This window comes from Saimiri boliviensis, chromosome 6 (genome assembly GCF_048565385.1).
Source record: "Saimiri boliviensis isolate mSaiBol1 chromosome 6, mSaiBol1.pri, whole genome shotgun sequence".
NCBI lineage: Eukaryota > Metazoa > Chordata > Mammalia > Primates > Cebidae > Saimiri > Saimiri boliviensis.
In genome coordinates, this window is record NC_133454.1 from 71,489,650 (window position 1) to 71,516,697 (window position 27,048).

Genomic DNA, 27,048 nt, shown 5'->3' on the forward strand with positions numbered 1-27,048 from the left:
AAATATTCAACACATATATCATATAGTCTCAACTCTTACCTGGAATCCTGAATTCCCCCTTTGAATTCTCCTGAATAATTCATTGTCTAATATCTGCTCTATAGAATAGGGATAAAGAACACTGGCTCTGGAGTCAGGCTGTGTTAAGTCTAAACCTGGTTCCACTGTTACTAGCTCTGCATGTTAAATTACCTAATAAAGGTGAGGTATTTGGTATAGTGCCTAGTTCGTAGTAAATACTCAATAAATGCATGATTAATTGTTATTATTACCTTTAGTAACAGTGTGTTCACTATCTCCCCAAGTAGTCCTTACCATTATTGGACAGTCCTGGCATTATCCTCAATTGGTTTGGAAATAGTAATTAGTACCTGTTTGCTTCAAATAGGACATAACCGTACCTATTTGAAGCAAACTGGACATAACAGTACCTATTTGAAGTAAACAGGTACTAATTACTATTCTAAATGTAGAATTTATTCTAAATTTACTGTTTATTCTTTTTCCTATGAAGGGAATGACTATTCTTAGTATATTAAGAGCGTCTATCTGGAACAAATGTTGAATTTTATCAAATGCCTTTTCAGCATTTGCATTAATCATTTTTTGTTCCATTAATGTACTGAATTACACTTATGGATTTCCTAATATTGACCCAATCTCATAGTCAGATGTACATCCTGTTTAGCCTAATTACAATGAGCAGTTGTGAAAGTTATACACAGTGAAAATTAAGTATCTGTTTTAGTATCAACTAATTATACTTACCTCTTTATCTATACTCAGACTTCATAGAGAAGCAGGAATATTCTAAGGAAGTTACTCTTTAAAGCTCACCAGTGTTTCTGCTTCATTTCATAGGCAGAAGACCGAGGAAATGGATTGATGGAGCACTGCTTTGAGATCTGTGTAAAGATGCTTCAAGGGCTAACCACTTTTCAGGCGACAGTCTGGGGAGAAGCAGATTGTTATATCCAGTACCACTTTCCAGTTCAACACTCACAATCCAGGGTGCTGAAAGGACCTGAGTTCCCTGAAAATGGTAGGTTTAGGAGATTGGGCTTTCTCATTCTTATATGGTTATTTTATCGGATTATACTTAGGAATTTATTTTTCCTGAGTGAATTTTGTGTTGTTGAATATTTCTAGTCTTACTTGGGCAGTAAAACAGGAGATAGGCCAAGTGTTTTTTATTTTTTAACTATTTTTGCAACTTTTTATTTTGATATAATTTCAAATTTGCAAAAACCTGTAAAAATCGTAGGAAGAACTTTTGTGTACTCTTTACCTAGATCTACCAATTGTTTGCATTTTGCCCCATCTTACATCCTTTGCGTGTCTACTCACTCTTATCTATGCCATAGTGTTGATTCTCAATCCTCATGGTAGTTATGTTCTGTAAAGCCACTATGAATGCTGAATTAAGAAATACTGAACCATTACTCCTAAGGGAAATATGTCCATATACATATCTCACATAGATCATTATCTTAACTCCTAAAACAACTTTTCCTGGTAGACTCTGTTTTCTTTATTTTATGAAAGAAAAAAAATGAGATTCACAAGCGTTAAGTGACTTGCTTCGGGCTGCCCCACTAACAAATGCTAAGGTTGGGATTCACACTCCATCCTACTGTACCCAGAGCAGAAGTCTCTGCACTGCCCTCTACTGTCACCATCTTCTGGTAATCTCTGAGAGCCAAAACAAGAAGGCAGACTCTCACCTTGTTCTCACCTGGAAACAGACCAGGTGACTTGAATTTTTCACCATTCAGTGTATCTTCAAGAATGATTACCAGAGCACTGCCAGTATTGATTTTGCGGTTCAAATAAGAGATTTGTATATACAGAATATATAAGGAACCCTTAAAAATCAATTATTTTTTAAAAAACCAATTAAAAAGTGGGCAGATGATCTGAATAGACATTTCTCCAAAGATATGCAAATGTCTAATAAGCAAATAGAAAGATACTGAGCATCATTACTTATGTGGGAAATGCAAATCAAAACTACCATGAGACACTATCTCATACTTGCTAAGGTAGCTATAATTAAAAAAAAAAAAAAAAAAAAAAAAAAAAGGACAAGCGTTGGCACTTGTATGGCAATATATGAACTGTCTACCAGCAAAGGGATCTTTTTCTTCTATATTAGCATGGGACCTTAGGGAGACATAGCTACTAGGAAATTACTAAGTAATATTCACTGGAAGAACATGCAAGAAGAAAAAAACACTTAAGTCATGTGTTGGGCTATTCTAAAATGCTTTTCTTTTCCAAAGGAATTACTCTGAAACCCTTCAGAACTGCAACCACACTCTGTGTTCCGGATCCCATCTTTAATAGTGACCACCATCACTCTCTCCTTTTGCCAGCTGAAGTTCCAGTGCAAAGGCTTCTACTAAGTGCCTTCTCTGCACAGGGTGTCGTGCCTGGAGGTGGAGTCCAGTTTGAAGTCTGGTACAGGTACAGTATGGGGACCACAGTCCTATGCCTAGGAGGGAAGTGTACAATCATAAAGCACCCTATTCCTAGCCAGCCTAGGTTGAATTATTGTAAGGAAGCTAAGCAACCCCTTCTGCCTTGTCTTATATTATTTGGATTTGACAGTGACTCTTGTCCAGTTTTTACTGAAATCTATTAAGTTATTAGAATCTTGTGAGCCATTGTATCTCATATTTCTATTACCACTTAACATTGGAAATGGAAGTCTTGTTCATTTTACCTCCTATTGTGTGTTAAACGTATCAGTCACCTTTTTTGTGCTTCCCTTACTGCCTTATTTAGTTCAGGCCCTTTTCATATCTTGCCTAAATGACTGTGATAGCCTTCTAACTGGTCTCCCACTTCTTTTTTTTTTTTTTTTTTTTTTTTTTTGAGACGGAGTTTCGCTCTTGCTACCCAGGCTAGAGTGAAATGGCGCGATCTTGGCTCACTGCAACCTCCGCCTCCTGGGTTCAGGCAATTCTCCTGCCTCAGCCTCCTTGGTCTCCCACTTCTAAACTCATTTCTTGTAACCTGTTCTTCCCACCACCAGACGAGCAGTATTTATAAAATATAAATCCACTCAATGTTACAGACATTGATAGATTTCCAGGAAAATACTGCCCTAAATACAGATGTTCAACCCACCCCTTTACATTTGCACCACCGACAAACTGACTAAAATGATTAAGAGAGTATAAATACAAGAGGAAAGGAAGCAGCATCGGTAACAGAACTGAGGATGAGTACCATCCACATGCAAGAACATTTTCCTAAATGCAATTAATTGTAAGCTAAGTACAAAAAAGAATTTTAAAACCACCTAGGTTTGAGTTACAACTTTGCTATCTAAGAATGGATTGTTTTGACATGAGAAGGAAATAGAGTAGGTTTTGACAGATCCTCATTACCCTGCTCAATTAGAAGGGCCTCAGCATGAAGATGAGAGTAAGCCCTGAAAAATATTGGGCCTGCTCCACTTTGAACCACTTTTACTGCTACAGGATGGAAGCTTTTAGGAGTGGCTCCCCCACTACCTCAGAGGTTCAAGGCGTGTGCAGTTACCTCAAACAGAAAGCTTGTGGGAAGCTGGGCTGTGTCCTAAACTCAGGGTATAATTTATGGAGTTCTTCCTCCATGTAATGAGCAATAAATTTAGCCAGATACCATAGCTGCATACTACCAACACAGAACAATCAGGCACCAAAGATAACCAGGTAATGAAGGCTGATCTCTGGGGCAGATGGAATCATTTATCACTTAATTCTTCTGACTTGTGCTTTTATGGTTTTCAGATACTATTTTCCTAATGTCAGAGACCAGATCGTCGCAAAAGGAACCTTGCCATTATCAAGGATCTGTGCTATGGTAACCACCCAGCATCGTGAGGATGTGGGAATACAAACCTTTAATCTTCCTTTAACCTCCATGATTGAGGACAGGAAAGAATTGAGGAACCAGTCATCAGGTAATTAAAAACAAGTTTGGTTCACACCTAAAATCCCAGCACTTTGGGAGGCCAAGGCAGGTGAATCACGAGGTCAAGAGATTGAGACCATCCTGGCCAACGTGGTGAAACCCCGTCTCTGCTAAAAAATACAAAAATTGCATGCCTGTAGTCCCAGCTACTTGGGAGGCTGAGGCCAGAGAATCACTTGAACCTGGGAGGCAAAGGTTGCAGTGAGCTGAGATCACAGCACTGCACTCGACAAAGCGAGACTGCATCTCAAAAAAAAAAAACAAAAACAAGTTTGTCTTTTCCTTTCAAAATACATAAAAATGTATAAAATATATAGTATAGGCCGGGTGCGGTGGCTCACGCCTGTAATCCCAGCACTCTGGGAGGCCGAGGCGGGTGGATCACGAGGTCAAGACATCGAGACCATCCTGGTCAACATGGTGAAACCCCATCTCTACTAAAAATACAAAAATTAGCTGGGCATGGTGGCGCACGCCTGTAGTCCCAGCTACTAGGGAGGCTGAGGCAGGAGAATTGCCTGAACCCAGGAGGCGGAGGTTGCGGTGAGCCGATATCGCGCCATTGCACTCCAGCCTGGGTAACAAGAGCGAAACTCCGTCTCAAAAAAAAAAAAAAAAAATATATATATATATATATATATATATATATATATATATATAGTATACATTTAAAAATCCCTTTTTTTTTTTCTAAATTAGTGATTCTTTACATTTTGAGGTATTTGCCCTTTTGAGGATCTGATGAAAACTGTAAGACACCTTCTCTTGGAAAAAACGAGTATAGAATATACACTACCACTTTTGTGTACAATTCTAGAAAACTCAAAGCTCCATGGAGTCTATATAAATGTTGTTTGTCTCATTTCACCTTTAACTTCAGCAAATGTTTTTTAAGCCCTCATGCCATAAATTCTAAGTATTATATGCCACACTCAGAGAATTATTATTTCAAGCCAACATGAGCAGATGGGGGATTGGTAGAAGACAGTTAACATGAACCAGGAATTCACTTTAAGGGAAGAGAAAGCAAGGGTTTAAAGTTGGGAGGGGATTAATTAGAATTTGGAGATTTGAATGATATTACATCCTAATGCTTCCAGCAGGATGGTGTACCCTCCAAATTTATCATCAGATAACAAGGTTTAGCCTCCTAAATCGAGTTGCTGTACATACTTGCTAAAGAGTATCTGCCAAAACAGGCCGAGCACAGTGGCTCACAACTGTAATCCCAGCACTTTGGGAGGCCGAGGAGGGCAGATCAAGAGGTCAAGAGATCGAGACCATCCTGGCCAACATGGTGAAACCCCGTCTCTACTAAAAATACAAAAAAATTAGCTGAGCGTGGTGGCGCACACCTGTAGTCCCAGCTACTCGGGAGGCTGAGGCAGGAGAATTGCTTGAATCTGGGAGGCGGAGGTTGCAGTGAGCCAAGATCGAGCCACTGCACTCCAGCCTGGCACCTGGTGACGGAGTTAGACTCTGTCTCAAAAAAAAAAAAAAAAGAGTATCTGCCAAAACAATAGGTTTCATGTCACCATGATTAAATTTGAGTTGTTCCTCCTGACCTTCTCCTATCAGCTTGTTCTGTTATTCCTTAAAGCTTTCCCTGAAATGCGACAGTAGAATGATAGAGTTTTTATGAAAAGGTAGCATGAGAAAGATATTTCAGATGGTGATGGAAGGATGGTGACAGAAGTATGTGAGGTGTGGAAACCTTTTGAAAGTTTAAGAAGAGGATGGCTAGAGCCCATCTCAATTCTATAAACATAATTGGGGGTAAAAACTTTTATTTTAGATACAGGGGTACATGTGCAGGTTTGTTATGTGGGTGTATTGCATGATGCTAAGGTTTGGGGTACAGATCCTGTCACCAAGAGAGTAAAGCAGTTTTGTAATCATATCACTTCCTTACATTAAAACTTGATGATTTCCCATTGTTGAGAGCAGTGATCTGCCTTCAGTAGTTGTGTAATCTTGGCAAGGAATTAAATCTGTGAACCATAATTTCTTGAAAGTAAAGTAAATTAGCAACCTGTTAAGCCTTTATTAACCCTAAAGAATGTGATTCTGACAAGGACAGATTCTCTCATTGCCCTTACTGTTCATTGTAGTGTTTATCCTCTTCCTTCCTTCCTGACCAAACCTTTGTGGTTTGGTAGAACAGAGATTCTTCTAACCAGCCTTCTTTCCTTGTGTCCTCATTCTTCAGGTTTCCTGGATGTGGTCCTAAGGTACAGACGTAATCCAAGAACAGCAGGGGGAGTTCTTGCTGCCCGAACTGTCTCCATCTCAGTCCAGATTATCAGAGCCTGTGGTCTGCAAGCAGCAGCCAAGTAAGTCCACTTCAGACAAGCAATTCTCAAACCTCTTACACTGCAGTCACTATAAAATAATGCCCAGATATGCAGAGCTTTCTTAGGTTTGTACCTATTTCCATTTCACTAACCACAACTCTTCTTTTTCTGTTAAGAAAGCATTTCAGAATGTAAGTGAGTAAATCACCTCCAAACGTTGCTATTTTAACTGTTATTAGCAACATAGTTCCTTGATCTCGCCCAACAGTTTTATCCTGTGCCTTTCTTAACCACTTAGTCTTATGGTCATACCCTCTACCATCAAACCATGCCATACCCAGTTGCTGCAACTCCTATGTAATCTCACTTCATGCCTTTCAGTCTCTGAATACTACCTCCTATTTTTCCAGCTTTTTGCCCTTTAGTCTGTTCTCAACATAGTAGCCAGTGATCCTATGAACACTTAAGTCTAGCTTTGTCACCCAGGATAGAGTGCAGCGGCAGGATCTCAGCTCACTGCAATGGCGGGATCTCAGCTCAGTACAATGGCATGGTCTCGGCTCACTGCAACCCCCACCTCCCGGGTTCAAGCAATTTCCTTCCTGCCTCAGCTTCCCAAGTAGATGGGATTACAGGCACCCACCACCATGCCCAGCTAATTTTTGTATTTTTAGTAGAGACCTGGTTTCACCATGTTGGTCAGGCTGGTCTCAAACTCCTGACCTCAAGTGATCTGCCCACCTCGGCCTCCTGAAGTGCTGGGATTATAGGCATGAGCCACCGTGCCTGGCCTACATTTGATCTTATTCATAGTAAAAGCCAGAGCCCTTAAAATGGCTATGAGACCCCATATATTCTAACCCCCACCCCTACTATCTTTGTGATCTCATCTCCTGCTAGTCTCCCCTCTGCTTACTCCACTCCAGCCACAACCTCCTTGCTGCTTCTGAACACACTAAGCATATTTTCCCCTAAGGGCCTTTGTCTTGCTGTTTTCTCTGCCTGGAACACTGGTTCTGTAGAAAAACAGCATAGCCCTTTCCCTTACCTCCTTTGGGTCTTTACTTATACTTCTCTCTGCCTTGAATGTTGTTCTTCCTTTTGTCTACTTAAACTCCTGCTTTCCTTCAAGACTTTGCAACATCTTTATAGTCTTCCTTTATTTCTTTGTACATGTAGGCAGAGTTGGTGGTTTTTCCTTTGTTAACATCTTGGTTATAGCACATATTCTGTTTTAATTACTGCATATATGCATTTTTCTCCCACTAGGCTGTGAGTTCTGCTAGTCAGAGATACTGCCTGAGCTCCTCTCTGTCCTCTTAACCTCTTAGCATAGTTCTAGCATATAACAGGCTATACCAGGCCCAGTAAGAAAGAGAACTAGATCAGGCTCCTGCTTCAGACTAACACTCTTTGAACAAAGAAACAGACAAGTGCTCCCTAACTTTTCACCTGTTATAACTGAGGATCAAACTGTTCACCTATAGCTTTGTGGTCTCCAAATAAGTAATTGCATTACTTAGTGAGATCTGATGCTGAAGAGGTGATAAGATACTCAGTGTAGTTAATATTGTTCCTCACTAAATTCTCCGAATAGACTTTCTCAGTTACTGCCCAAGAACATCTTAGTGTTAGTGCAGGTGACAGGTTGGTTTGGGGTTTTTTGGTTAGTTTTGGCTTGGTTTTTGGGATGTTTGTGTGTGTGTGTGTGTGTGTGTGTGTGTGTGTGTGTGTGTGTTTTAATTTCAACTTTTATTTGAGATACAGGGGTACATGTGCAGGTTTGTTATGTGGGTATATTGCATGATTGCATGGTGCTAAGGTTTGGGGTACAGATCTCATCACCAAGACTAAAGCAGTTTTTTAATCACGTCACTTCCTTACATTAAAACTTGATGATTTCCTGTTGTTGATAGCAGTAATCTCATAATGTTAATTATGCATTCCTGTTAATAAAAAAAAAGTATCATGCCCTTTAAAATTTTTTTTTTTTTTTTTTTTTGAGACTGAGTTTCACTCTGTCATCCAGGCTGCAGTGCAGTGGCATGATCTCGGGCTCACTGCAACCTCCACCTCCCAGGTTCAAGCGATTCTCCTGCCTTAGCCTTCTGAGTAGCTGGGATTACAGGCGCATGCCACTATGCCTGGCTAATTTTTTTTTTTTTTTTTTTTTTTTTGAGACGGAGTTTCGCTCTTGTTACCCAGGCTGGAGTGCAATGGCGCGATCTTGGCTCACTGCAACCTCCGCCTCCTGGGTTCAGGCAATTTTCCTGCCTCAGCCTCCTGAGTAGCTGGGATTACAGGCACGCGCCACCATGCCCAGCTAATTTTTTTGAATATTTAGTAGAGACGGGGTTTCACCATGTTGACCAGGATGGTCTCGATCTCTTGACCTCGTGATCCACCGGCCTCGGCCTCCCAAAGTGCTGGGATTACAAGGCTTGAGCCATCGCGCCCGGCCCTGCCTGGCTAATTTTTTTTTGAATTTTTGGTAGAGATGGGATTTCACCATGTTGGTCAGGCTGGTCTCAAACTCCTAACGTCATGATCCGCCTGCCTTAGCCTCCCAAAAGTGCTGGGATTATAGGCACAAGCCCCCATGCCCAGCCAAATATGTACCTACTTATTCATGTATAATCATCTTCATGTACTGCTATACTAATACACAAAAATACATTATAAAATATACCATGGAATAGAAAAACTGTAATATAGCCAATAAAGTTTATCCTATGAACCTCCTAAGTTGTGTACAGCTTCTTTAGGGATCATTGGTCTATATAATAAGGTCCAACTTCCTTAGCTTGGCATTCACAGCCCTTCAAAATAAATCTGAGTCTTAAAAAAAGAACAATAGTTATCAAGATGCCAAAAGGGGTGAAAATTACTTTGGTGAAAGAGAACATGTACAAAGGCAGGGAGGCATGAAACTTATGTATTTGGAGTACCTCCTCAGTCTCAGATCCAGCCAACATCAGAATTCTTCAATATGGCATTAAATTAACTAGTATTTGATTGGCAGAGACAGACTCAGAATTTAGATACTCAGTAGATCTCCAAGAGGGCAGATAATAGGTCAGAAACTCAGTAGTTGCTCTGTCTGAGGACTCACGGGGAAAGTCAGATTGGATGGCAGGCAGTTTGTTCCAAATCTCCCATTTGGTCTTTGTCATATGTTCAAAGAGGGAGAGCAAGAAGCCAGGCCAGTTCTGACACAACATTCTTCTGGCAGGTTGGATGTGAGACAATGCATGGTATAATGGAAACAGAACTGTTCTAGAATCAGACACTATGGCTTCTAGACTCACTCCCATCTCCTACTAGCTGTGTATGATCTTGGGCTGATTTCTTTACTTCTCTGAGCTTCTGTTTCTTCATCTGAAATGGAAATTTAATACCTACCCTGATTTTTATAAGGATCAGTGCAAAAATTAACAAATGCAAAGTCGTTTTATAAACTACAAACTTGTACAAATTACGGATTTTTCTGATTACTTCCACTTGTACAGATAATTGTTACCTTTATTTGCCAGTAAAATCAGAGATAAGTTTTGCATTACCTCTTACTGAAAAGAATTCTTGGTGTTCTAAAGTCACCCCTCTTTTAAATCCTTACTCTGTTATCTAGATAGCAAGTGCTGTAAATTAGCCTTTTCTCATCAAGAAACACCAGTCTTCATCTTACCTGCCAGTGGTCTTTCTGAAAATACATTGTTGGTGCCTATATAAAGTAGACACTTCTTATTGACTTGCATCTGATCTTTAGCTCAGAATGAATAGAAACTTTCTTGGACATAGCCAGTAGTCTTTAATTCCACAAAGCTAAGGAATTGAGGCTATTTCACTACCGTATATTGAGATGAGCCCAAGGCATGACACACAGAGCAGATACCCAGCAAATAACAACTGAATGAATGAATTCAGACCAGCTTGGAGCCCAAGCCTTTCTGCCACCTTACTGCCATCTCTAAAAGTTTCCTATTAAGAGTCCTTCACTGTCAATAGGCAAGTTCCCTCCTTTGTATATATTATCTAATATTACCTTTACAACACCCTATGAGTATTTTATCTTTTTTTTTTTTCTTTTTTTTTTTTTTTGAGATGGAGTTTTGCTCTTGTCGCCCATGTTGGAATGCAATGGTGCAATCTTGGCTCACTACAACCTCTGCCTCCTGGATTCAAGTGATTCTCCCACCTCAGCCTTCTGAGTAGCTTAGATTACAGGCGCATGCCACCGTGCCTGGCTAATTTTTTATATTTTTAGTAGAGATGGGCTTTCACCTTGTTGGGCAGGCTAGTCAACCCGCCTTGGCCTCCCAAAGTGCTGGGATTACAAGCATAACCCACTACACCCAGGCTATCCTCATTTTTTAAGCCACTGCTAGCATTCAATTTATTTTCACCCCATTTTTCCTAGGCATAATATATACTTCATGGTATATGGATACACATTAATCTTCCATTAATGATAAATCATCTATTAATGATCATTAATGATAATGAAAATGAAAAACTTGCTTTTTTTCTTAGAAATGAAATTGTAGTAAGTATTCAAATATATAATATATATCTTTAGTATTTATATACTATCCTTATATTAACCTTGTCTTACTGAAGAGGCAACTAAGACTTAGAGGAGGTTGGATAACTTATCCAGAGTCACACGATAAGTAAATGGTGGAGCCAGGTTTCAAGCCCAGGTCTGTATAACTCCAAATTACTACTGTCTACTGGTATTTGTAAAGTACAGTGAGGTTCTCACAGGAAGGATCCCCTAAGTCTGCTTTACAGATGTCAGGAAATGCTTCAAAAATAGGTGACTTCTTTGCCTAGATGTCAACTTTATCCCCTTGGGGAGTTTAGGGAAAGGGGGTTTGTCCCATACTGTAGCTACACACAAATTACTTGACTACTCTTTATGAGTGTCATTAAAGGCACATAGATTCCATTTGTACATCATGGAGCACCTGTGCTGAGAAAGAGAAAAGCAGCCCCAGACTTCTGGGAATTGGGCTGACATTCATCGGTAGGCTTTGGTGTTTTCTTCTTGAGCATAAATAATCTTATAGAACATCAGCATCAGACAAGGACACTGTATGACTGTGATGAAGTGAGACAAAAACAAGACTGCTCCATCATCATGTCTAAGCACAGCCCAGAAGAAGGTCACTATGCAAACCATAGAAACACCCAACATTCCTCCTGTCTTGGCTAAAATGAGTGACAGTTGCTGCTTCACCAGTTGTAGCTTTAGCCTTACTCTAGTATTCCCTCCATCTAGTTAAGATTCTTTAAGAAAATCAATCCAGAGCAAAGCCCTGCTCCATTAAGCCCTCACCCAAATCAGCTAACACAAGCCCAATGCTCATAAGCCCTTTCTGATACTTCTCACTGAGATGTACTATGGTTCCCCATGGTGTATATTTTCCTTAATTGCAATGAGCAGTAAACCCAGCTTGTTTAACTAGAGTTGGTTCCTGTGGTCCTTGGCTTAAGGGTATTGACAGGACAGTGGATCGTCCTCGGAGTGTCACTCTGATGGACAAAGTTGCCTCCCTCCACCCCCATATGCATATGCCATGATATCTAGATTACTAAGAAAGCCTATTGTGGCACTGCCAAAAGCCTAGATAGAAAGCATATAGTTGCTTTTATTCTTGGTGGTCTCATGGAAGTAATGAAGTTATTTTCTAGGCAGTCAAGCTGATTTCTAATATTACCGTGGTATCCTCTTCTCATTTCCATCCCTCTCCCCTACAGGGTTTTGGCCGAACAGGAACCCGCTCTACAGTTAAGTGCCACAGTTGGGGTCAATGCCTCTGTCACCACTCATCTCTCCTTCCTGCCCCAGGAAAAACAGCGCCGAACCCGCCCTGTGGCCTGTTCCTTCTGCCCTGAGTTCTCTCATCACATTGAGTTCACATGTAACTTGGTAACTCAGCACTGTAGTGGAGAGGCCTGTTTCCTAGCGGAGTTATTGGAGTTTGCAGAAGTTGTTTTTGCTATCTATCATGAAAATACCAAGTCAGGTGAGCACCAAATGACTTGTTAGAATCAAAATTAAAAGAAGCTGCATTTTGAATGTTATAGCCCTTCCTAGGAGATACATACTGAAGTATTTAGAGGTGAAGAGTCATAATCTCTGCAACTTATTTCTGAAGGATATAGCAAAAAATAAGGACATGTACTAACTATGTAAGAGAAAGATAGTGTAGAGAGAGATAAAGCAAATGTGTCAGTGTTAATGGGTATATCCAGATGAAGGGTGTGTAGGAGTTCATTATTATATTTTTGCAACTTTTCTGTATACCTGAATTTTTTTCAAAATAAAACATTTGATTTTAAAAATGGCCTGGCTGCAGTGGCCAACACCTGTAATCCCAGCACTTTGGGAGGCTGAGGCTGGAGGATCACTTGAGCCCAAGAGTTCAAGATGTAGTAAGCTATGATTGCACCACTGCATTCCAGCCTGGGTGGGAGAATGAGACCCTGCCTTAAAAAAAAATAAAAGAAAAAGAAAAAAAATTTTTTTTGAGGGCTGTAATCCCAGCATTTTGGGAGGCTGAGACTGTAGGATCACTTGAGCCCAAGAGTTCAAGGTGCAGTGAGCTATGATTGCACCACTGCATTCCAGCCTGGGTGGGAGAATGATACTGTGCCTTAAAAAAAAAAAAAAAAAAAAAAAAAAAAAAAAATTTGAGGGCATTCAGGCTTTGATTGGAGTGTGAGCAAGAAAATCTCTAATGCATTTTGTAAAACTGATATTCAGTGTGTGTAAGAGGAAGGTTGTGTGGATATACGTACTGTAAATAAGCCCCTTGATGAGTAAACCATCAAATAATTTTTCTTTGTTGCTTCACAGCTGGTGATATCATCAGCATTCAGTCATGCAAAGAATATCTGCTTGGAGTAGTAAAAGTTCCAACAAAAGAGCTGCTGATCAAGAGATCTGGTAAGAATTCTGGATTATCATTTTCCACCCTTTCACTTCCCTACAAGAGGTCATCTTCTTTGTCTCTCTTACAAGATATACAAAAGAAAACACAACCCCTAAACACATGCTCCTGAACTCTCTCCGATACCTCAAATGTTTTCCTGAAAGCATTTTAAGCCTTCTCCTAATCATTCTGAAGTTCTTCTAATAGAAGAAAGAAGCTCAAGACATTGTACTTCTCTAAGAAAGATGATGGGCCAAGATGGCTGAGAGAAGCCAGTGCCAGAACGCAGCTCCCAGTGAATGAGACACAGAGAGCTGGAGGACTTCACAGTTCCAAACGGGGTGCCAGGTTCTTTTCTGTGAGACTGATAGGGCACTGGAATTGGGCCCAGGGAAGGAGCCACAAGGCAAGAGCCACCCAGCGGGGCAAACCAAAACGGGAGGGGCACCTCCCCACCTGAAATGTGCAGCCAACTCAGGGGGTTGGGGGACTTAACCCCCGCAGTGCTCCATTTTGGATCCTGTGCTTTCCTCATCCCTCCTGCAGCCCTTGGTCCACAAGAGCCCTGCCAGATAGTGGGGCACTGTGGGTAGTCAATGCAAATCTGAGCAGCGGCTACTACTGGATTCGGCAAGTTGTCGCAGGGACCTGGGTGGGAGTTTGGACTAATGCCAGCAGGGACAGATCATCCCATAGAGGGAGGCAGAGTTGAAAGCAGGGAAAGAGACCATAAGGCCGGCAGGCCCCACCCCCACAGAACTCAAACTGAAGTTTGAGTTTGGCAGCAAATACACCAGCTTGACCCCAACCAGGAAGATCCAGCTCTGGGAGAGAAGCCATTGGGAAGGCGGGGCCAATCTCATCTGCAAACAAACTCCAGGGAAGGACCACCCACCCAACAACCTGACTGAACTGGAGAGAGCCCAGCAACACCCTCTACAGGCCAAAAAAGGTATCGTTACAACTCAATAGAAAAAAACGTCCACCCAGAGACTCCTGAAATCACCAGCTTCAAAGATTAAAGGGAGATAAATCCACAAAGATGGGGAAAAAAAAAAACAAAGCAAAAAGGATGAAACCACCAAAGAACAGAACATCTCTTCTTCCAGGGATCACAACTCCTCACCATCAAGGGAACAAAAAAAGAGAATGAATCTGACAAATTGACAGAACCAGGCTTCAGAAGGTGGGTAGTAACAACCTTCTCTGAGTTAAAAGTCCATGTTCTAACCCAACGCAAAGAAACTAAGAATCTTGAAAAAACGTTAGACAAAATGGTAACTAGAATAGCCAGCTTAGAGAAGAACATAAATGACTTGATGGAGCTGAAAAACACAGCATGAGAACTTTGTGAGGCATACATAAGTTTCAACAGCCAAATCAATCAAGCAGAAGAAAGGACATCAGAGATAGAAGGTCAAATCAATGAAATAAAACGAGAAGGCAAGATTAGAGAAAAAAGAGTGAAAAGAAATGAACAAAGCCTCCAAGAACTATGGGATTATTTGAAAAAACCTTATCTATGCTTGATCAGCATACCTGAATGTGACAGGGAGGATGAATCCAAGTTGGAAAACACTCTTCAAGATATTATCCAAGAAAACTTTCCCAACCTAACAAGGCAGGTAACAGAACACCACAAAGATACTCCTCAAGAAGAGCAACCCCAAGGCACATAGTTGTCAGATTCACTAGTGTTGAAATGAAGGAAAAAATCCTAAGGGCAGCCAGAGAGAAAGGTCAAGTCACCCACAAAAGAAAGCCCATCAGACTCACAGCAGATCTCTCGGCAGAAACCCTGCAAGCTAGAAGGGAGTGGGGGTCAATATTCAACATCCTTAAAGAAAAGAACTTTCAACCGAGAATTTCATATCCAGCCAAACTAAGCTTCCTAAGTGAAGGAGAAATAAAATCCTTTAGGACAAGCAATTGCTGAGAGATTTCGTCACTACAAGACCTGCCTTGCAGGAGCTACTGAAGGAAGTACTAAACAGGGAAAGGAATAACCAGTACCAGCCACTGCAGAAACATACCAAATGGTAAAGAATAACAATGCAATGAAGGAGCCACATCAATTAATGGGCAAAACAACCAGCCAGCAATAAAATGACAGGATCAAATTCAAACATAATAATATTAATGTTGAATGTAAATGGCCTAAACGCCCCAATCAAAAGACACAGACTGGCAAACTGGATAAAAAGTCAGGACCCATTAGTGTGCTGTAATCAGGAGACCCATCTCACATGCAAAGACTCACATAGACTCAAAATAAAGGGATGGAAGATTTACCAAGCAAATGGAGAGCAAAAAAAAAGTGGGTAGCGATCCTAGTCTCTGATGAAACGGACTTTAAGCCAACAAAGATCAAAGGAGACAAAGAAGAGCATTATATAATGGTAAAAGGATCAGTGTAACAAGAAGAGCTCACTATCCTAAATATTTATGCACCCAATGCAGGAGCACCCAGATACGTAAAGCAGGTTCTTAAAGACCTACAAAGAGACAGACTTCCGCACAATAATAGTGAGAGACTTTAATACTCCACTGACAATATTGGACAGATGAATGAGACAGAAAGTCAATAAGGATATCCAGGACTTGAATGCAGATTTTGACCAAGCAGACCTAATAGATGTTTACAGGACACTCCACCCCAAATCCACAGAATACACGTTCTTCTCAGACCGCATTGTACTTACTCCAAAATTGACCATGTAATTGGAAGTAAATCACTCCTTAGCAAATGCAAAAGAATGGAAATCATAACAAACAGTCTCTCGGACCACAGCGCAATCAAATTAGAACTCAGGATTAAGAAAAGCACTCAAAACTGCACAATCACATGGAAACTGAACAACTTGCTCCTGAATGACCAATGGATAAACAATGAAATGAAGGCAGAAATAAAAACGTTATTTGAAACCAACGAGAATGAAGACACAACCTACCAGATCCTATGGGACACATTTAAAGCAGTGTCTAGATGGAAATTTATAGCAATAAATGCCCACATGAGAAAGAAAGATCTAAAATTGACACCCTATCAGCAAAATTGAAAGAGCTAGACGAGCAAGATCAAAAAAAAACTCAATAGCAAGCAGGAGACAAGAAATAACTAAGATCAGAGCAGAGGAGATAGAGACACAAAAAAAATCAATAAATCCAGGAGCTGGTTTTTTGAAAAGATCAACAAAATAGACAGACCACTAGCTAGACTAGTAAAAAAGAAAAGAGAGAAGAATCGAATAGATGCAATAAAAAATGGTAAAGGGGAGATCACCACCAATTCCTTGAAAATATAAACTACCATCAGAGATTACTATAAACAACTCTATGCACATAAACCAGTAAATCTGGAAGAAATGGTTAAATTCCTGGACACTTGCACACTACCAAGACTAAGCCAAGAAGAAGTGGAAACGCTGAATAGACCAATAACAAGGTCTGAAGTTGAGGCAGGAGTTAATAGCCTACCAACTAAGAAAGTTCATGTCCAGATGGGTTCAAAGCTGAATTCTACCAGACATACAAAGAGGAGCTGGTACCACTCCTGTTGAAACTATTCCAAACAATACAAAAAGAGGGAATCCCACCTAACTCTTTCCATGAGACCAACATCATCCTGATACCAAAATCTGGCAGAGACACAACTGAAAAAGAAAAGTACAGGCCAATATCCATGATGAACATTGATGTAAAAATCTTCAATAAAATACTGGCAAACCAAATCCAACAGCATATCAAAAAGCTTATCCTTCACAATCAAGTAGGCTTCATATCGGGGATGCAAGGCTGGTTCAACATATGCAAATCTATAAATGTTAATTCACCACATAAACAGAACCAAAGACAAAAACCACATGATTATCTCAATAGATTCAGAGAAGGCCTTCCACAAAATTCAGTAGCCCTTTATGCTAAAAACTCTCTGTAAACTAGGTATCCATGGAATGTATCTCAAAACAATAAAAGCTATTTATGACAAACCCACAGCCAATATCATACTGAATGGGCAAAAATTAGAAGCATTCCTTTTAAAAACTTGCACCAGACAAGGATGCCCTCTCTCACTACTCCTATTCAATATAGTATTGGAAGTTCTAACCAGAGCGATTAGGCAAGAAAAAGAAATAAAGGGCATTCAATTAGGAGAAGAAGTCAAATTGTCCCAGTTTGCAGATGACATGATCGTATATTTAGAAGACCCCATTGTCTCAGCCCAAAACCTCTGTAAGCTGACAAGCAACTTCAGCAAAGTCTCAGGATACAAAATCAGTGTGCAGAAATCACAAGCATTCCTATACACCAATAACAGACAGAGAGCCAAATTATGAGCGACCTCCCATTTACAATTGCTACAAAGAGAATAAAATACCTAGAAATACAATTAACAAAGGAAGTAAAAGATCTCTTCAAGGAGAACTACAAACCACTGATCAAGGAAATAAGAGAGGACACAAACAGATGGAAAAAACATTCCATGCTCATGGTTAGAAAGAATCAATATTGTGAAAATAGCCATACTGCCAATAGTAATTTAAAGATTTAATGCTATCCCCATCAAGCTACCATTGACCTTCTTCACAGAACTGGGAAAAAAAAAATACTTTAAACTTCATATGGAACCAAAAGAGAGCCCACATAGCCACGACAATCCTAAGCAAAAAGAACAAAGCTGGAGGCATCATGCCAACTGACTTCAAACTATACTACAAGGCTACAATAATCAAAACAGCATGGTACTGGTACCAAAACAGAGATGTAGACCAGTGAAACAGAACAGAGGCCTCGGAAGCAACACCACACATCTACAATCATCTGATCTTTGACAAACCTGGCAGGAACAAGCAATGGGGAAAAGATTCCCTGTTTAATAAATGGTGTTGGGAAAACTGGCTAGCCATATGCAGGAAGCTGAAACTGTACCCCTTCCTTACACCTTATACAAAAATTAACTCCAGATGGATTAAAGATTTAAACATAAGAACTAACACCATAAAACCCCTAGAAGAAAACCTAGGCAAAACCATTCAGGACATATGTACAGGCAAGGACTTCATGACTAAAACACCAAAAGCAATGGCAACAAAAGCCAAAATAGACAAATGGAACCTAATTAAACTTAAGAGCTTCTGCACAGCAAAAAAAAACAATCATTAGAGTAAACCAGCAACCAACAGAATGGGAAAAAATTTTCACAATCTACCCATCAGACAAAGGGCTAATATCCAGAATCTACAAAGAACTAAAGCAGATTTACAGGAAAAACACACACACAAACACACACACACAAACCCATTCAAAAGTGGGCAAAGGATATGAATAGACACTTTTCAAAAGAAGATAAATATGCAGCCAAAAAACATGAAAAAATGCTCATCATCATTGGTCATTAGAGAAATGCAAATCAAAACCACATTGAGTTGCTATCTCTCGCCAGTTAGAATGGCAATCATTAAAAAATCTGGAGACAACAGATGCTGGAGAGGATGTGGAGAAAAAGAAATACTTTTACACTGTTGGTGGGAGTGTAAACTAGTTCAACCATTGTGGAAGACAGTGTGGCGATTCCTCAAGGACCCAGAAATAGAAATTCCATTTGACCCAGCAATCCCATTACTGGGTATATACCCAAAGGATTATAAATCATTCTGTCATAAAGACACATGCACACATGTGTTCATTGCAGCACTGTTTAGGATAGCAAAGACCTGGAACCAACCCAAATGCCTATCGATGATAGACTGGACCAAAAAATGTGGCACATATACACCATGGAATACTATGCAGCCATAAAAAACAATGAGTTCATGTCCTTTGTAGAGACATGGATGAACCTAGAAATCATCATTCTCAGCAAACTGACACAAGAACAGAAAACCAAACACAGCATGTTTTTGCTCATAGGCAGGTGATGAACAGTGAGAACACTTGGGCACAGAGAAGGGAACAACACTCACAGGGCTAGGTCAGGGGTGGAGGGGAGAGGAGGGGAGGGGAGGGGAGGGGAGGGAATAACACCTGGAGAAATACCTGATGTAGGCAATGGTGTTGGGGGGATGGAGACAGCAAACCACCGTGGTATGTATGTACCCATGCAACAGTCCTGCAGGATGCAGGATGTTCACATGTACCCCAGAGTCCAAATACAATTAGAAAAAAAAAAAGGAAAGATGATGATGATGATGATGATGATGATGATGAATATGGCAATATCCATTATATTATGCAGCACTTTGTAAATATTTTCTCAGATCTTGCTGAGCTTTATGATAACCCTGACAGGCAAGGATATAGGATCTTACTATTTTAATTTGACAGATAAGAAAACTTAGAGAGATTAAGTGATTTGCTAAAAACAAATACCTGGAGAGTGGCAGGACCTGAAATGAAATCCAGATTCACTCATTTTTTTTTCCTACTTTTTTCTCTCACTGTGGAAGGAATAAGGATATCGGATAAATGCGCCCCCCAAAATAGACAAACCACAAAGGCAGTCTGGAAATACTGATCCCATCTTACTTACTAGTAGCTGGGTGATTTTGACCAAGAAATTTGACCTCTTTGAGCCCCCATTTTCTTATCCTGCGAGATGGAGGCAGTTAATCCTGACAAGTCTACAAGGTAGAAATTAATTAAATTGGTTATATAAAGTACCTGACACATAATAGGTGTGCAGTAAGTGTGGGTTATCCTTCTGTTGTCCATCTTCCTGCCTGGGACTGTCTAATCTAGTTTGCAGAATTCTATCACACATCTCCCAATTTTATTGTCAGTTAATATTTGAGCACTATCCTAATAAACAGGTACTGTGTATGCGCCTGCCAGTCTGCACAAGTTGATATAGGATTTAGCTCTCCCTCTGTCACTTACTATTTGTGATCTAAAGCAAATTACTTCATCTCTCAGATCCATAGTTTCTTCATCTGTATAAATGGAAATAGTAAGAACTATTTCACAAGATTATTAAAGCACTCAATGAAATCTTACATGTGAAAGATCTTAACAGAGGGCTGGGCACATAGGACACCTCAGTTTCCTTCCTTCTATAACTTAGCTACAGTTTGTCAGAGAATAGGCACCATCTGGGAAATACCATCTCTGCGAATTGAAATTAATCCCTTGGATATAAACCTTTTAGATAATTAGGGATATATAATCTATCTTTGTATTCAGAGTTATTCTAAAGCGAGCACTCTGTTTTGTTTTTTCCTGCCTATAACCTCAATTACAGAATCACAGAGCTAAAGGAACCATCTAATCTAAGTAGTTCTTAAACACTGAAATGGTGTGAAATTTTGTGTCTACATGTATTTGTTTATTTTGGAGGGGCATAATAGCTTTCATTTGAGCCAAAAGGGTCCGTGACCAAAAACATATTAAGAACCATTAAGTTAGGCCAGGCGCGGTGGCTCAAGCCTGTAATCCCAGCACTTTGGGAGGCCGAGGCGGGTGGATCACAAGGTCAAGAGATCGAGACCATCCCGGTCAACATAGTGAAACCCCTTCTCTACTAAAAATACAAAAAATTAGCTGGGCATGGTGGCGCGTGCCTGTAATCCCAGCTACTCAGGAGGCTAAGGCAGGAGAATTGCCTGAACCCAGGAGGCGGAGGTTGCAGTGAGCCGAGATCGCGCCATTGCACTCCAACCTGGGTAACAAGAGCGAAACTCTGTCTCAAAAAAAAAAAAAAAAAAAAAGAACCATTAAGTTGTGGGGAAACATAATCCTACAGCCGAAGCCCTAGGTTCTTAGACTGTCCAAGCTGAAAAGAAGCCTTAGAGATCAAAATTTCACAGAGAAAAACTAAGAAGGCCCAGAGTTAAAGACCTCTCTAGAAGTCATAAAACCTTAAGTAACCTTCAGCAGATTAATCTCAATAAGCCTAAATCTTCTCATTTGTAAAATATACTTAGTAAAATATTTCTCAGAAAATTGCTGTGAATATTATCATTCCATAATCTGTATTATATAATGCCAAAATCTAAAATACCCTGCAAATAAGTTTTTTAACTCATTGAGCAGCCAAATCTGACCTCAACTGATATGAGACTTAGGCAACCCCCATATATGTAAACTTTTATTAAAACACTGTGCCCATTAATTTACATATTGTCTATGGCCACTTTGTTACCATAGTAGCCCAGTTGAGTAACTGCAACAGAGACCATAAGAACCATAAAGTCTAAATTATTTACTATCTGGCCTTTTACACAATAAGTTTGCAAACTCTTGACTTATCTGGGCTCTGATATATAATATATTATAATAGTCAGTTTTTGTACTCTGTTACCTTTCTAAAACCTGAAAAATTCTAAATCCAGAAATAATCTGGCCTTAAAAGGTTTCAGATAAGATAGTCTGAACCCATACTAGGTAGAATATAGACTTTAGAGCCAGCTCAACCTGGATTCAAATTCTAGCTCTGTCACTTGGTAGCAGTAATAAGTTGGGCAGGTTTCTGAGCTTCCACTGTCTCATTTGTAAAATAAGGCTTATTATCCCATTTAATCCTCAGAACTTCTCAGGGTTATCAGAGGAATTAAATGAAATAATATCTGTAAAGGGCTAGCACAATTTCTGATACATACTAGATATTTAATAAAGAGTAGTTTTTGGCCAGGTGCAGTGGCTCACTCCTGTAATCCCAAAACCTTGGGAAACCAAGGTGGAAGTATTGCTTGAGGCCATGAGTTTGAGACCAGCCTGGGTATCACAGCAAGATCCTGTCTCTACAAAAAAAAAAAAAAAGCAAAGACAAAAAAAAAAAAAAAAAAAAAAAAACTTTTTTTGGGAAATGGCCAGGCATGGTGGCACATGCATATAGTCCTGTGTTCTCGGGAGGCTGAGGCAGAAGAATGACTTGAGCCCAGGTGTTCAAAGTTACTGGTGCCACTCCACTCCAGCCTAGGCAAAGAGATTTTGAAATTTAGCATCTGGTCCTTGATGTTCCCTAAGTGCTGATTCCCTTGGTTGAAGATGGATCTAGACTCCAGATCTCTTTCGACCTGTGCCTTTTCTATTGCACTCATAGTACCATAAACATTTAAGAACTTTTAAAGCACTTTTTTCTCAAAGCTCTTTCTAAACCATTATTTCATTTGACGATCATAACAACTTTGGTAGACAACACTGGCATCAGATTTCTCATCTGTGAGATGAGGAAACCAAATCTGAGAGAGATTAATGGCTTGTTCTTTAAAAACTACTAGTTCTAGCCCTAGCAAAAGAGAACTCAGATCTTCCAACTCCTAGCCTTTTTTCTTCCCATCTAATCTCATTGCCTCTCAATGGTCAGATAAACACAAAGTCCAACTCACTGTGGGTATGTTTTCTGTTCTGTCTTAAGTCAGGATAATGGACAGTACGGGGTGGAGAATAAGTAACTTGTCTTTTTGTTTACTTTTAAGAGTATAATTGAGAATCTTTCTTTTCTCCCATAAGGGATCACAGGATGGTATCCTATCATTTTAGCAGAAGATGAGGGTCTACCTCATGGCTTGGAGCTCATGCAGAGGATCGTAGGTGGTCTGGAGCTTTCAGTTTCCTTTACACATCCTGGAGACAGAGAGCAGGTGTTGGAAGCTGCGGAACTATTGGGCTGGAGTTTTGAGAACAGCCTGAAGGATTCTGTCAGAATGGATGAAGGGGAGCCAGCTACTGTCACCATCTCCACCCCAAGGCTATGGCTGCCCATCCATTGCGTGCTGCTTGCTGGCCACAACCGCATTCATAAGAACACGTATTGCTACCTTCGCTACAAGTTCTATGATCATGAAGCCTTTTGGACCCCTCTCAAGAAGCCTAAGGAATCTGTAAACAAAAAGCAGATTGTGGTCACTTTCAAAGCATCCAAAAGAGCAGAAGTCACTAGGGGCCCATCACTGCTTTGGTACTTTAGGGAGGAGAGGCTAGAGATCCAAGTGTGGCAAGCTTATGGCAATGCTAGTGTGGAGAGACCCCACCAGACAGACAGGTGGATCGGCTCAGCCTATGTGGACCTGGCCAGACTTGGGGAGAGGTCAGCAAAGACACTAACTGTCAGTGGTAAGTGAGGAGCCCGATTCAGCAGTTTGAGTGCCTGCTCTGTGTCAAACAGTGTGCGAGACACCCTGTCAGACATTACTTTACTTGACCCTCCCAGCAGTCCTGTGAGATAGGCTTTAGAACCATTTTACAGTCATGAAAAAGGAGGCTCAGAGAGATTGAGTAACCTGCCTGGGGTCACAGACTAGTAAGTGTTCCTTCCATTATTGCATGCTGAAAGATTAATAATAATTTAGTAGTGCTTCTTGTAACAAAAGAGATTGTTTTTAAAGTTCCACTGCCTACTTAAGAAAGGGTGTTACCTAATTCCGGTACTGTGGTGGGGTCAACATATGTCAAAGAACTGGCTCTGAACTCAGCACTAGAGTGCATCCAAATTCATCAGATTTTTGCATTTAACATAGCTAAAAACACTTATTTTATAAGTGTTAACACTTATAATGAATTTAGGGAACTACTTTTAACCACATATATAAGAGCCTGTCTAATCATCTAGAATGCTAGTTTGTTAATTACACCGAAAAGCATACCTGTTAAGGGGACCAGGAGATTCTTTCTCTCTGATCATCACATCTTGAAACCATAAAGAAAATCTATATGTTAATAACTAGTTGACAAAGCAAAAAAGAAAAGGGTAACCTTTTGCAGGTGGCATTTTTGTGCTGGGTGCTTTTCTTTCAAACATTTGCTTAGTACTTGATACATATTCTGGGACCTGGGAATTCAAAGATGAGTAAGAAATAGTTCCTGATCTTAAAGAATTTACAGTCTAATAGGAGAATACAATAGTAAGTAAATAATTACAGTGAGGCATCAGAACTATGAAAAAGGTGTTCTTGGTGCTGTGGAAACAGGGACACAACATCTCTAGGATAGCATCTCAGTGAAAGTAATACTTGACCTGAGTTTCAAAGGATGTAGATATAAATCAAGGAAAAGGGGAAAGAAAGGTATTCCAAAGAAGGGAACAGCATGGGTGAAGGTACAGGAGAATGAAGAGTTTGATGGATTTGGGGGACTATAGTAATTTCAGACAGCTGCATCATAGGATGCATAGATTGGGAAGTGATTAGAGATGAAGCTAGGGAGGTAGGCAGGAGTACTGTGTTGATTCTAAGCTCAAGTTTGGACTTTTTTCCTGAGAGTTAAGCAAAACTAGCACAGTGGTTTCTGAATACAAGAGGAGTGTATAGCTTTGCATTTAGAAAAATAAAGCTAGTGACTGTAGTTAAGATGAATTAGAGATAGCCAGACTAGACTCTTTACAAATATGAACTTTGTTCAGCTTAACATTGCTGTCCAGTTAGTTATTTACCACACTTTACAGTCGAAGAAACTGAGTCATGACCCTTTTTTAGCCCTATTAGCCCTGTGCTCTGACCCTATTGCTGAGTGGGTGGCCCAGGCTATAGGAGAACTGAGTGTATCTAGGTGATCATCCCAAATTCTCTGGTTCTTTCTGGACCTAACAGGTGTAAATCTGGCTCTGTTGAGCACATCAAATGCCATGTGCTCTATTTTATCTGGGAAGGCATAGAGTCACTTCAAAGGGACTACTGAAAATGTCCTTGAAGTGAATCAAGTTCACTTGAACTAAAGTTTATAAAGACAGGTTTTTAGCTTCATTCTTCTGAAGAAAATAGGTTTAGGACACTGAATATAGATCTAAGTATAGGATCTCAAGCACAAATGCCTCTTTTTATTGAGTGCTACAAAAGGTGGTATTTAGGTTTTCAGATAATCCATTTCTCTCATACTTCTCCATATCCCTCTTGTCTGAGCTTTTTATCCTCTTGTGCAAGGGCCTTATACAAGGCATGTCCTTTGATGTGTTTGTTGAATAAGTCAAGCCATCCATCCAACCATACTTCGACATTTTGTTAAGTTTCCTGGGGTTCAGGATTTTACTGTGTTGGTTTTGGGTATCTTCCCTCCTATAATGACCTGCCCTTATTTTCCTTTGATAATCATGATAACTTACAGATTGCTTTGAGAAGAAAACTGATTATCTAAAAATAGAGAAAACAGGAAAGGTTTCATATTATGGCCTTCTGTGAATCAGTTAACTTCATTTTCCTGACTTGAAATGAGTCTAATGAAGCCAACTTTGAGATTCAGAAGAAGCTATTAGAACCTTCTGTTTCATAAATCTCATTTTAATATTCAGTAAGTTAGTTAAATTCAAATCTCTGGGCTTAAATCTGCTACTTACTGGAAGAGTGATGTTGGCAGGTTATTTAACTCCTCTGAGATTCTGGCATATGAAAGAGACTCAACAAATATTAACTCCCTTATATTTCTTTCTAGTCTGCTGACCTCCTACTTCCCTTCCGAAATATTGCCAGAACCCTATGAAACAGCTAAATTGAGTGTCAAGACAGCTTCCTGATAGGGAGAAGGTCTAAAAACAGAGCCAATGCGACATGAGGAAGATAAAATAGGCCACTCCTGATTTGATCACTCTTAGACTTCTCTAAGTCTTACTGCCTCTCAGTGCATGAATCCCTTCCACAACAGCTCTGCCTGGGAGTCATTTTTTTTTTCTTTTTGTTATCTGGGTTTTGAGCGGGGTGGGGGGGGAGTTGTTTTTGTTTGTTTTGTTTGTTTGTTTTGAGACAGAACCTTGCTCTGTCACCCAGGATGGAGTGCAGTGGCACTATCATAGCTCACTGCAGCCTTGACCTCCTGGGCTCAGGTGATCCTCCCACGTCACCCTCCTGAGTAGCTGAGACTATAGACACACTCCACCATGCTCAGCTAATTTTTGTTGTTTTTTGTAAAGACAGGATTTTACCATGTTGTCCAGAGTCTCAAACTCCTGGACTCAAGCATTTCACCAACTTCAGTCTCTCAAAGTGCTGGGATTACAAGTGTGAGCCACCACACCCAGCCTACTTTTCATTATTGAAGATAGTTAGGGCAGGGTAAAAGTTTTGATGTTTTCTACCAGCTTCATAGTTATTTTGCAAATTGGTGTATTGAGGTTTGTAGACCTTTCAAAGGAGAAAGGACCACAGCACCTTCAGTGAGTGTTTCCTTCAAGCTTGGTTCTTGGTTCCTGCTTGATTATCCTTATTCTTCTCCATCCTCTTGTAGGTGTGTATCCTCTGTTTGGACAAAATGCTTCCAACCTCTTAGGAGCAGCCTTGCGAGTTCACATGGTTCTTTCCTCTCTTTCCTCACACCCGGAGCCCACTCATGAGCTGGACTCCATGGACTGCAGCAGCCACAGTGAATCTGAGCAACTCCCCAGAAGGAATGATGAGGTCCAGTTTTCTCCACCAGAAGTCTCCTGCCACAAGAAGTCTCCTGCCTCTACCCAGGTCCCCTGCGGCAGCACCACAGCTGAAGTCTGCCTGACCCAGGAGGGCCCTGCTGAGTTGGATGGAACTTTTGCCGTCAGCATCCTAGTAGAAAGAGCAATGCACTTGAGCTTGAAAGGTATGCTCTCTTCACCTACCCAGGAGCATGTATCTAATCTAACTCTTCAGGGTGTGCTCCTTTCTTCACAAATCTTTCAAATCATGGCAGGATCTGTTAATTATCTTAATTGATAATTATTTATTTTTCAAGCCTAAAGGTTTAACCAGCATGAATGCTTTTCTGAACTTGTTGTATATCACCAGTCCAGCCACCTGAGTATCAACCTAGATAGACACTTCTCTTTTCCTTATCCACTGTCAAATCATCAGATCACTGACTTGTTCTACATTCCTGCCAACTCAGGCCCTCCTAATGCACCTAGGGCCAGGTGTTTTTAACATTGGGTCCTTAAACACCCAGGGGATCCATGAAAAGTTCAA

General features: G+C 40.3%; 1 protein-coding gene across 8 annotated transcripts in view; it reads left to right on the forward strand.

Annotated features, from left to right (window-relative positions):
• The window catches only part of C2CD3 (C2 domain containing 3 centriole elongation regulator), a 161,352-nt gene that overhangs the window by 74,690 nt on the left and 59,614 nt on the right, over positions 1 to 27,048 (forward strand). For all 8 annotated transcript variants that reach the window (XM_039471508.2, XM_074400942.1, XM_074400940.1 and 5 more), the window contains 8 exons: positions 862 to 1,042; positions 2,283 to 2,466; positions 3,780 to 3,952; positions 6,173 to 6,296; positions 12,018 to 12,286; positions 13,120 to 13,209; positions 22,643 to 23,245; positions 26,342 to 26,686. In XM_039471508.2, the coding sequence (XP_039327442.1) occupies positions 862 to 1,042; positions 2,283 to 2,466; positions 3,780 to 3,952; positions 6,173 to 6,296; positions 12,018 to 12,286; positions 13,120 to 13,209; positions 22,643 to 23,245; positions 26,342 to 26,686 (1,969 nt within the window). The remainder of the gene's footprint in view (positions 1 to 861; positions 1,043 to 2,282; positions 2,467 to 3,779; positions 3,953 to 6,172; positions 6,297 to 12,017; positions 12,287 to 13,119; positions 13,210 to 22,642; positions 23,246 to 26,341; positions 26,687 to 27,048) is intronic.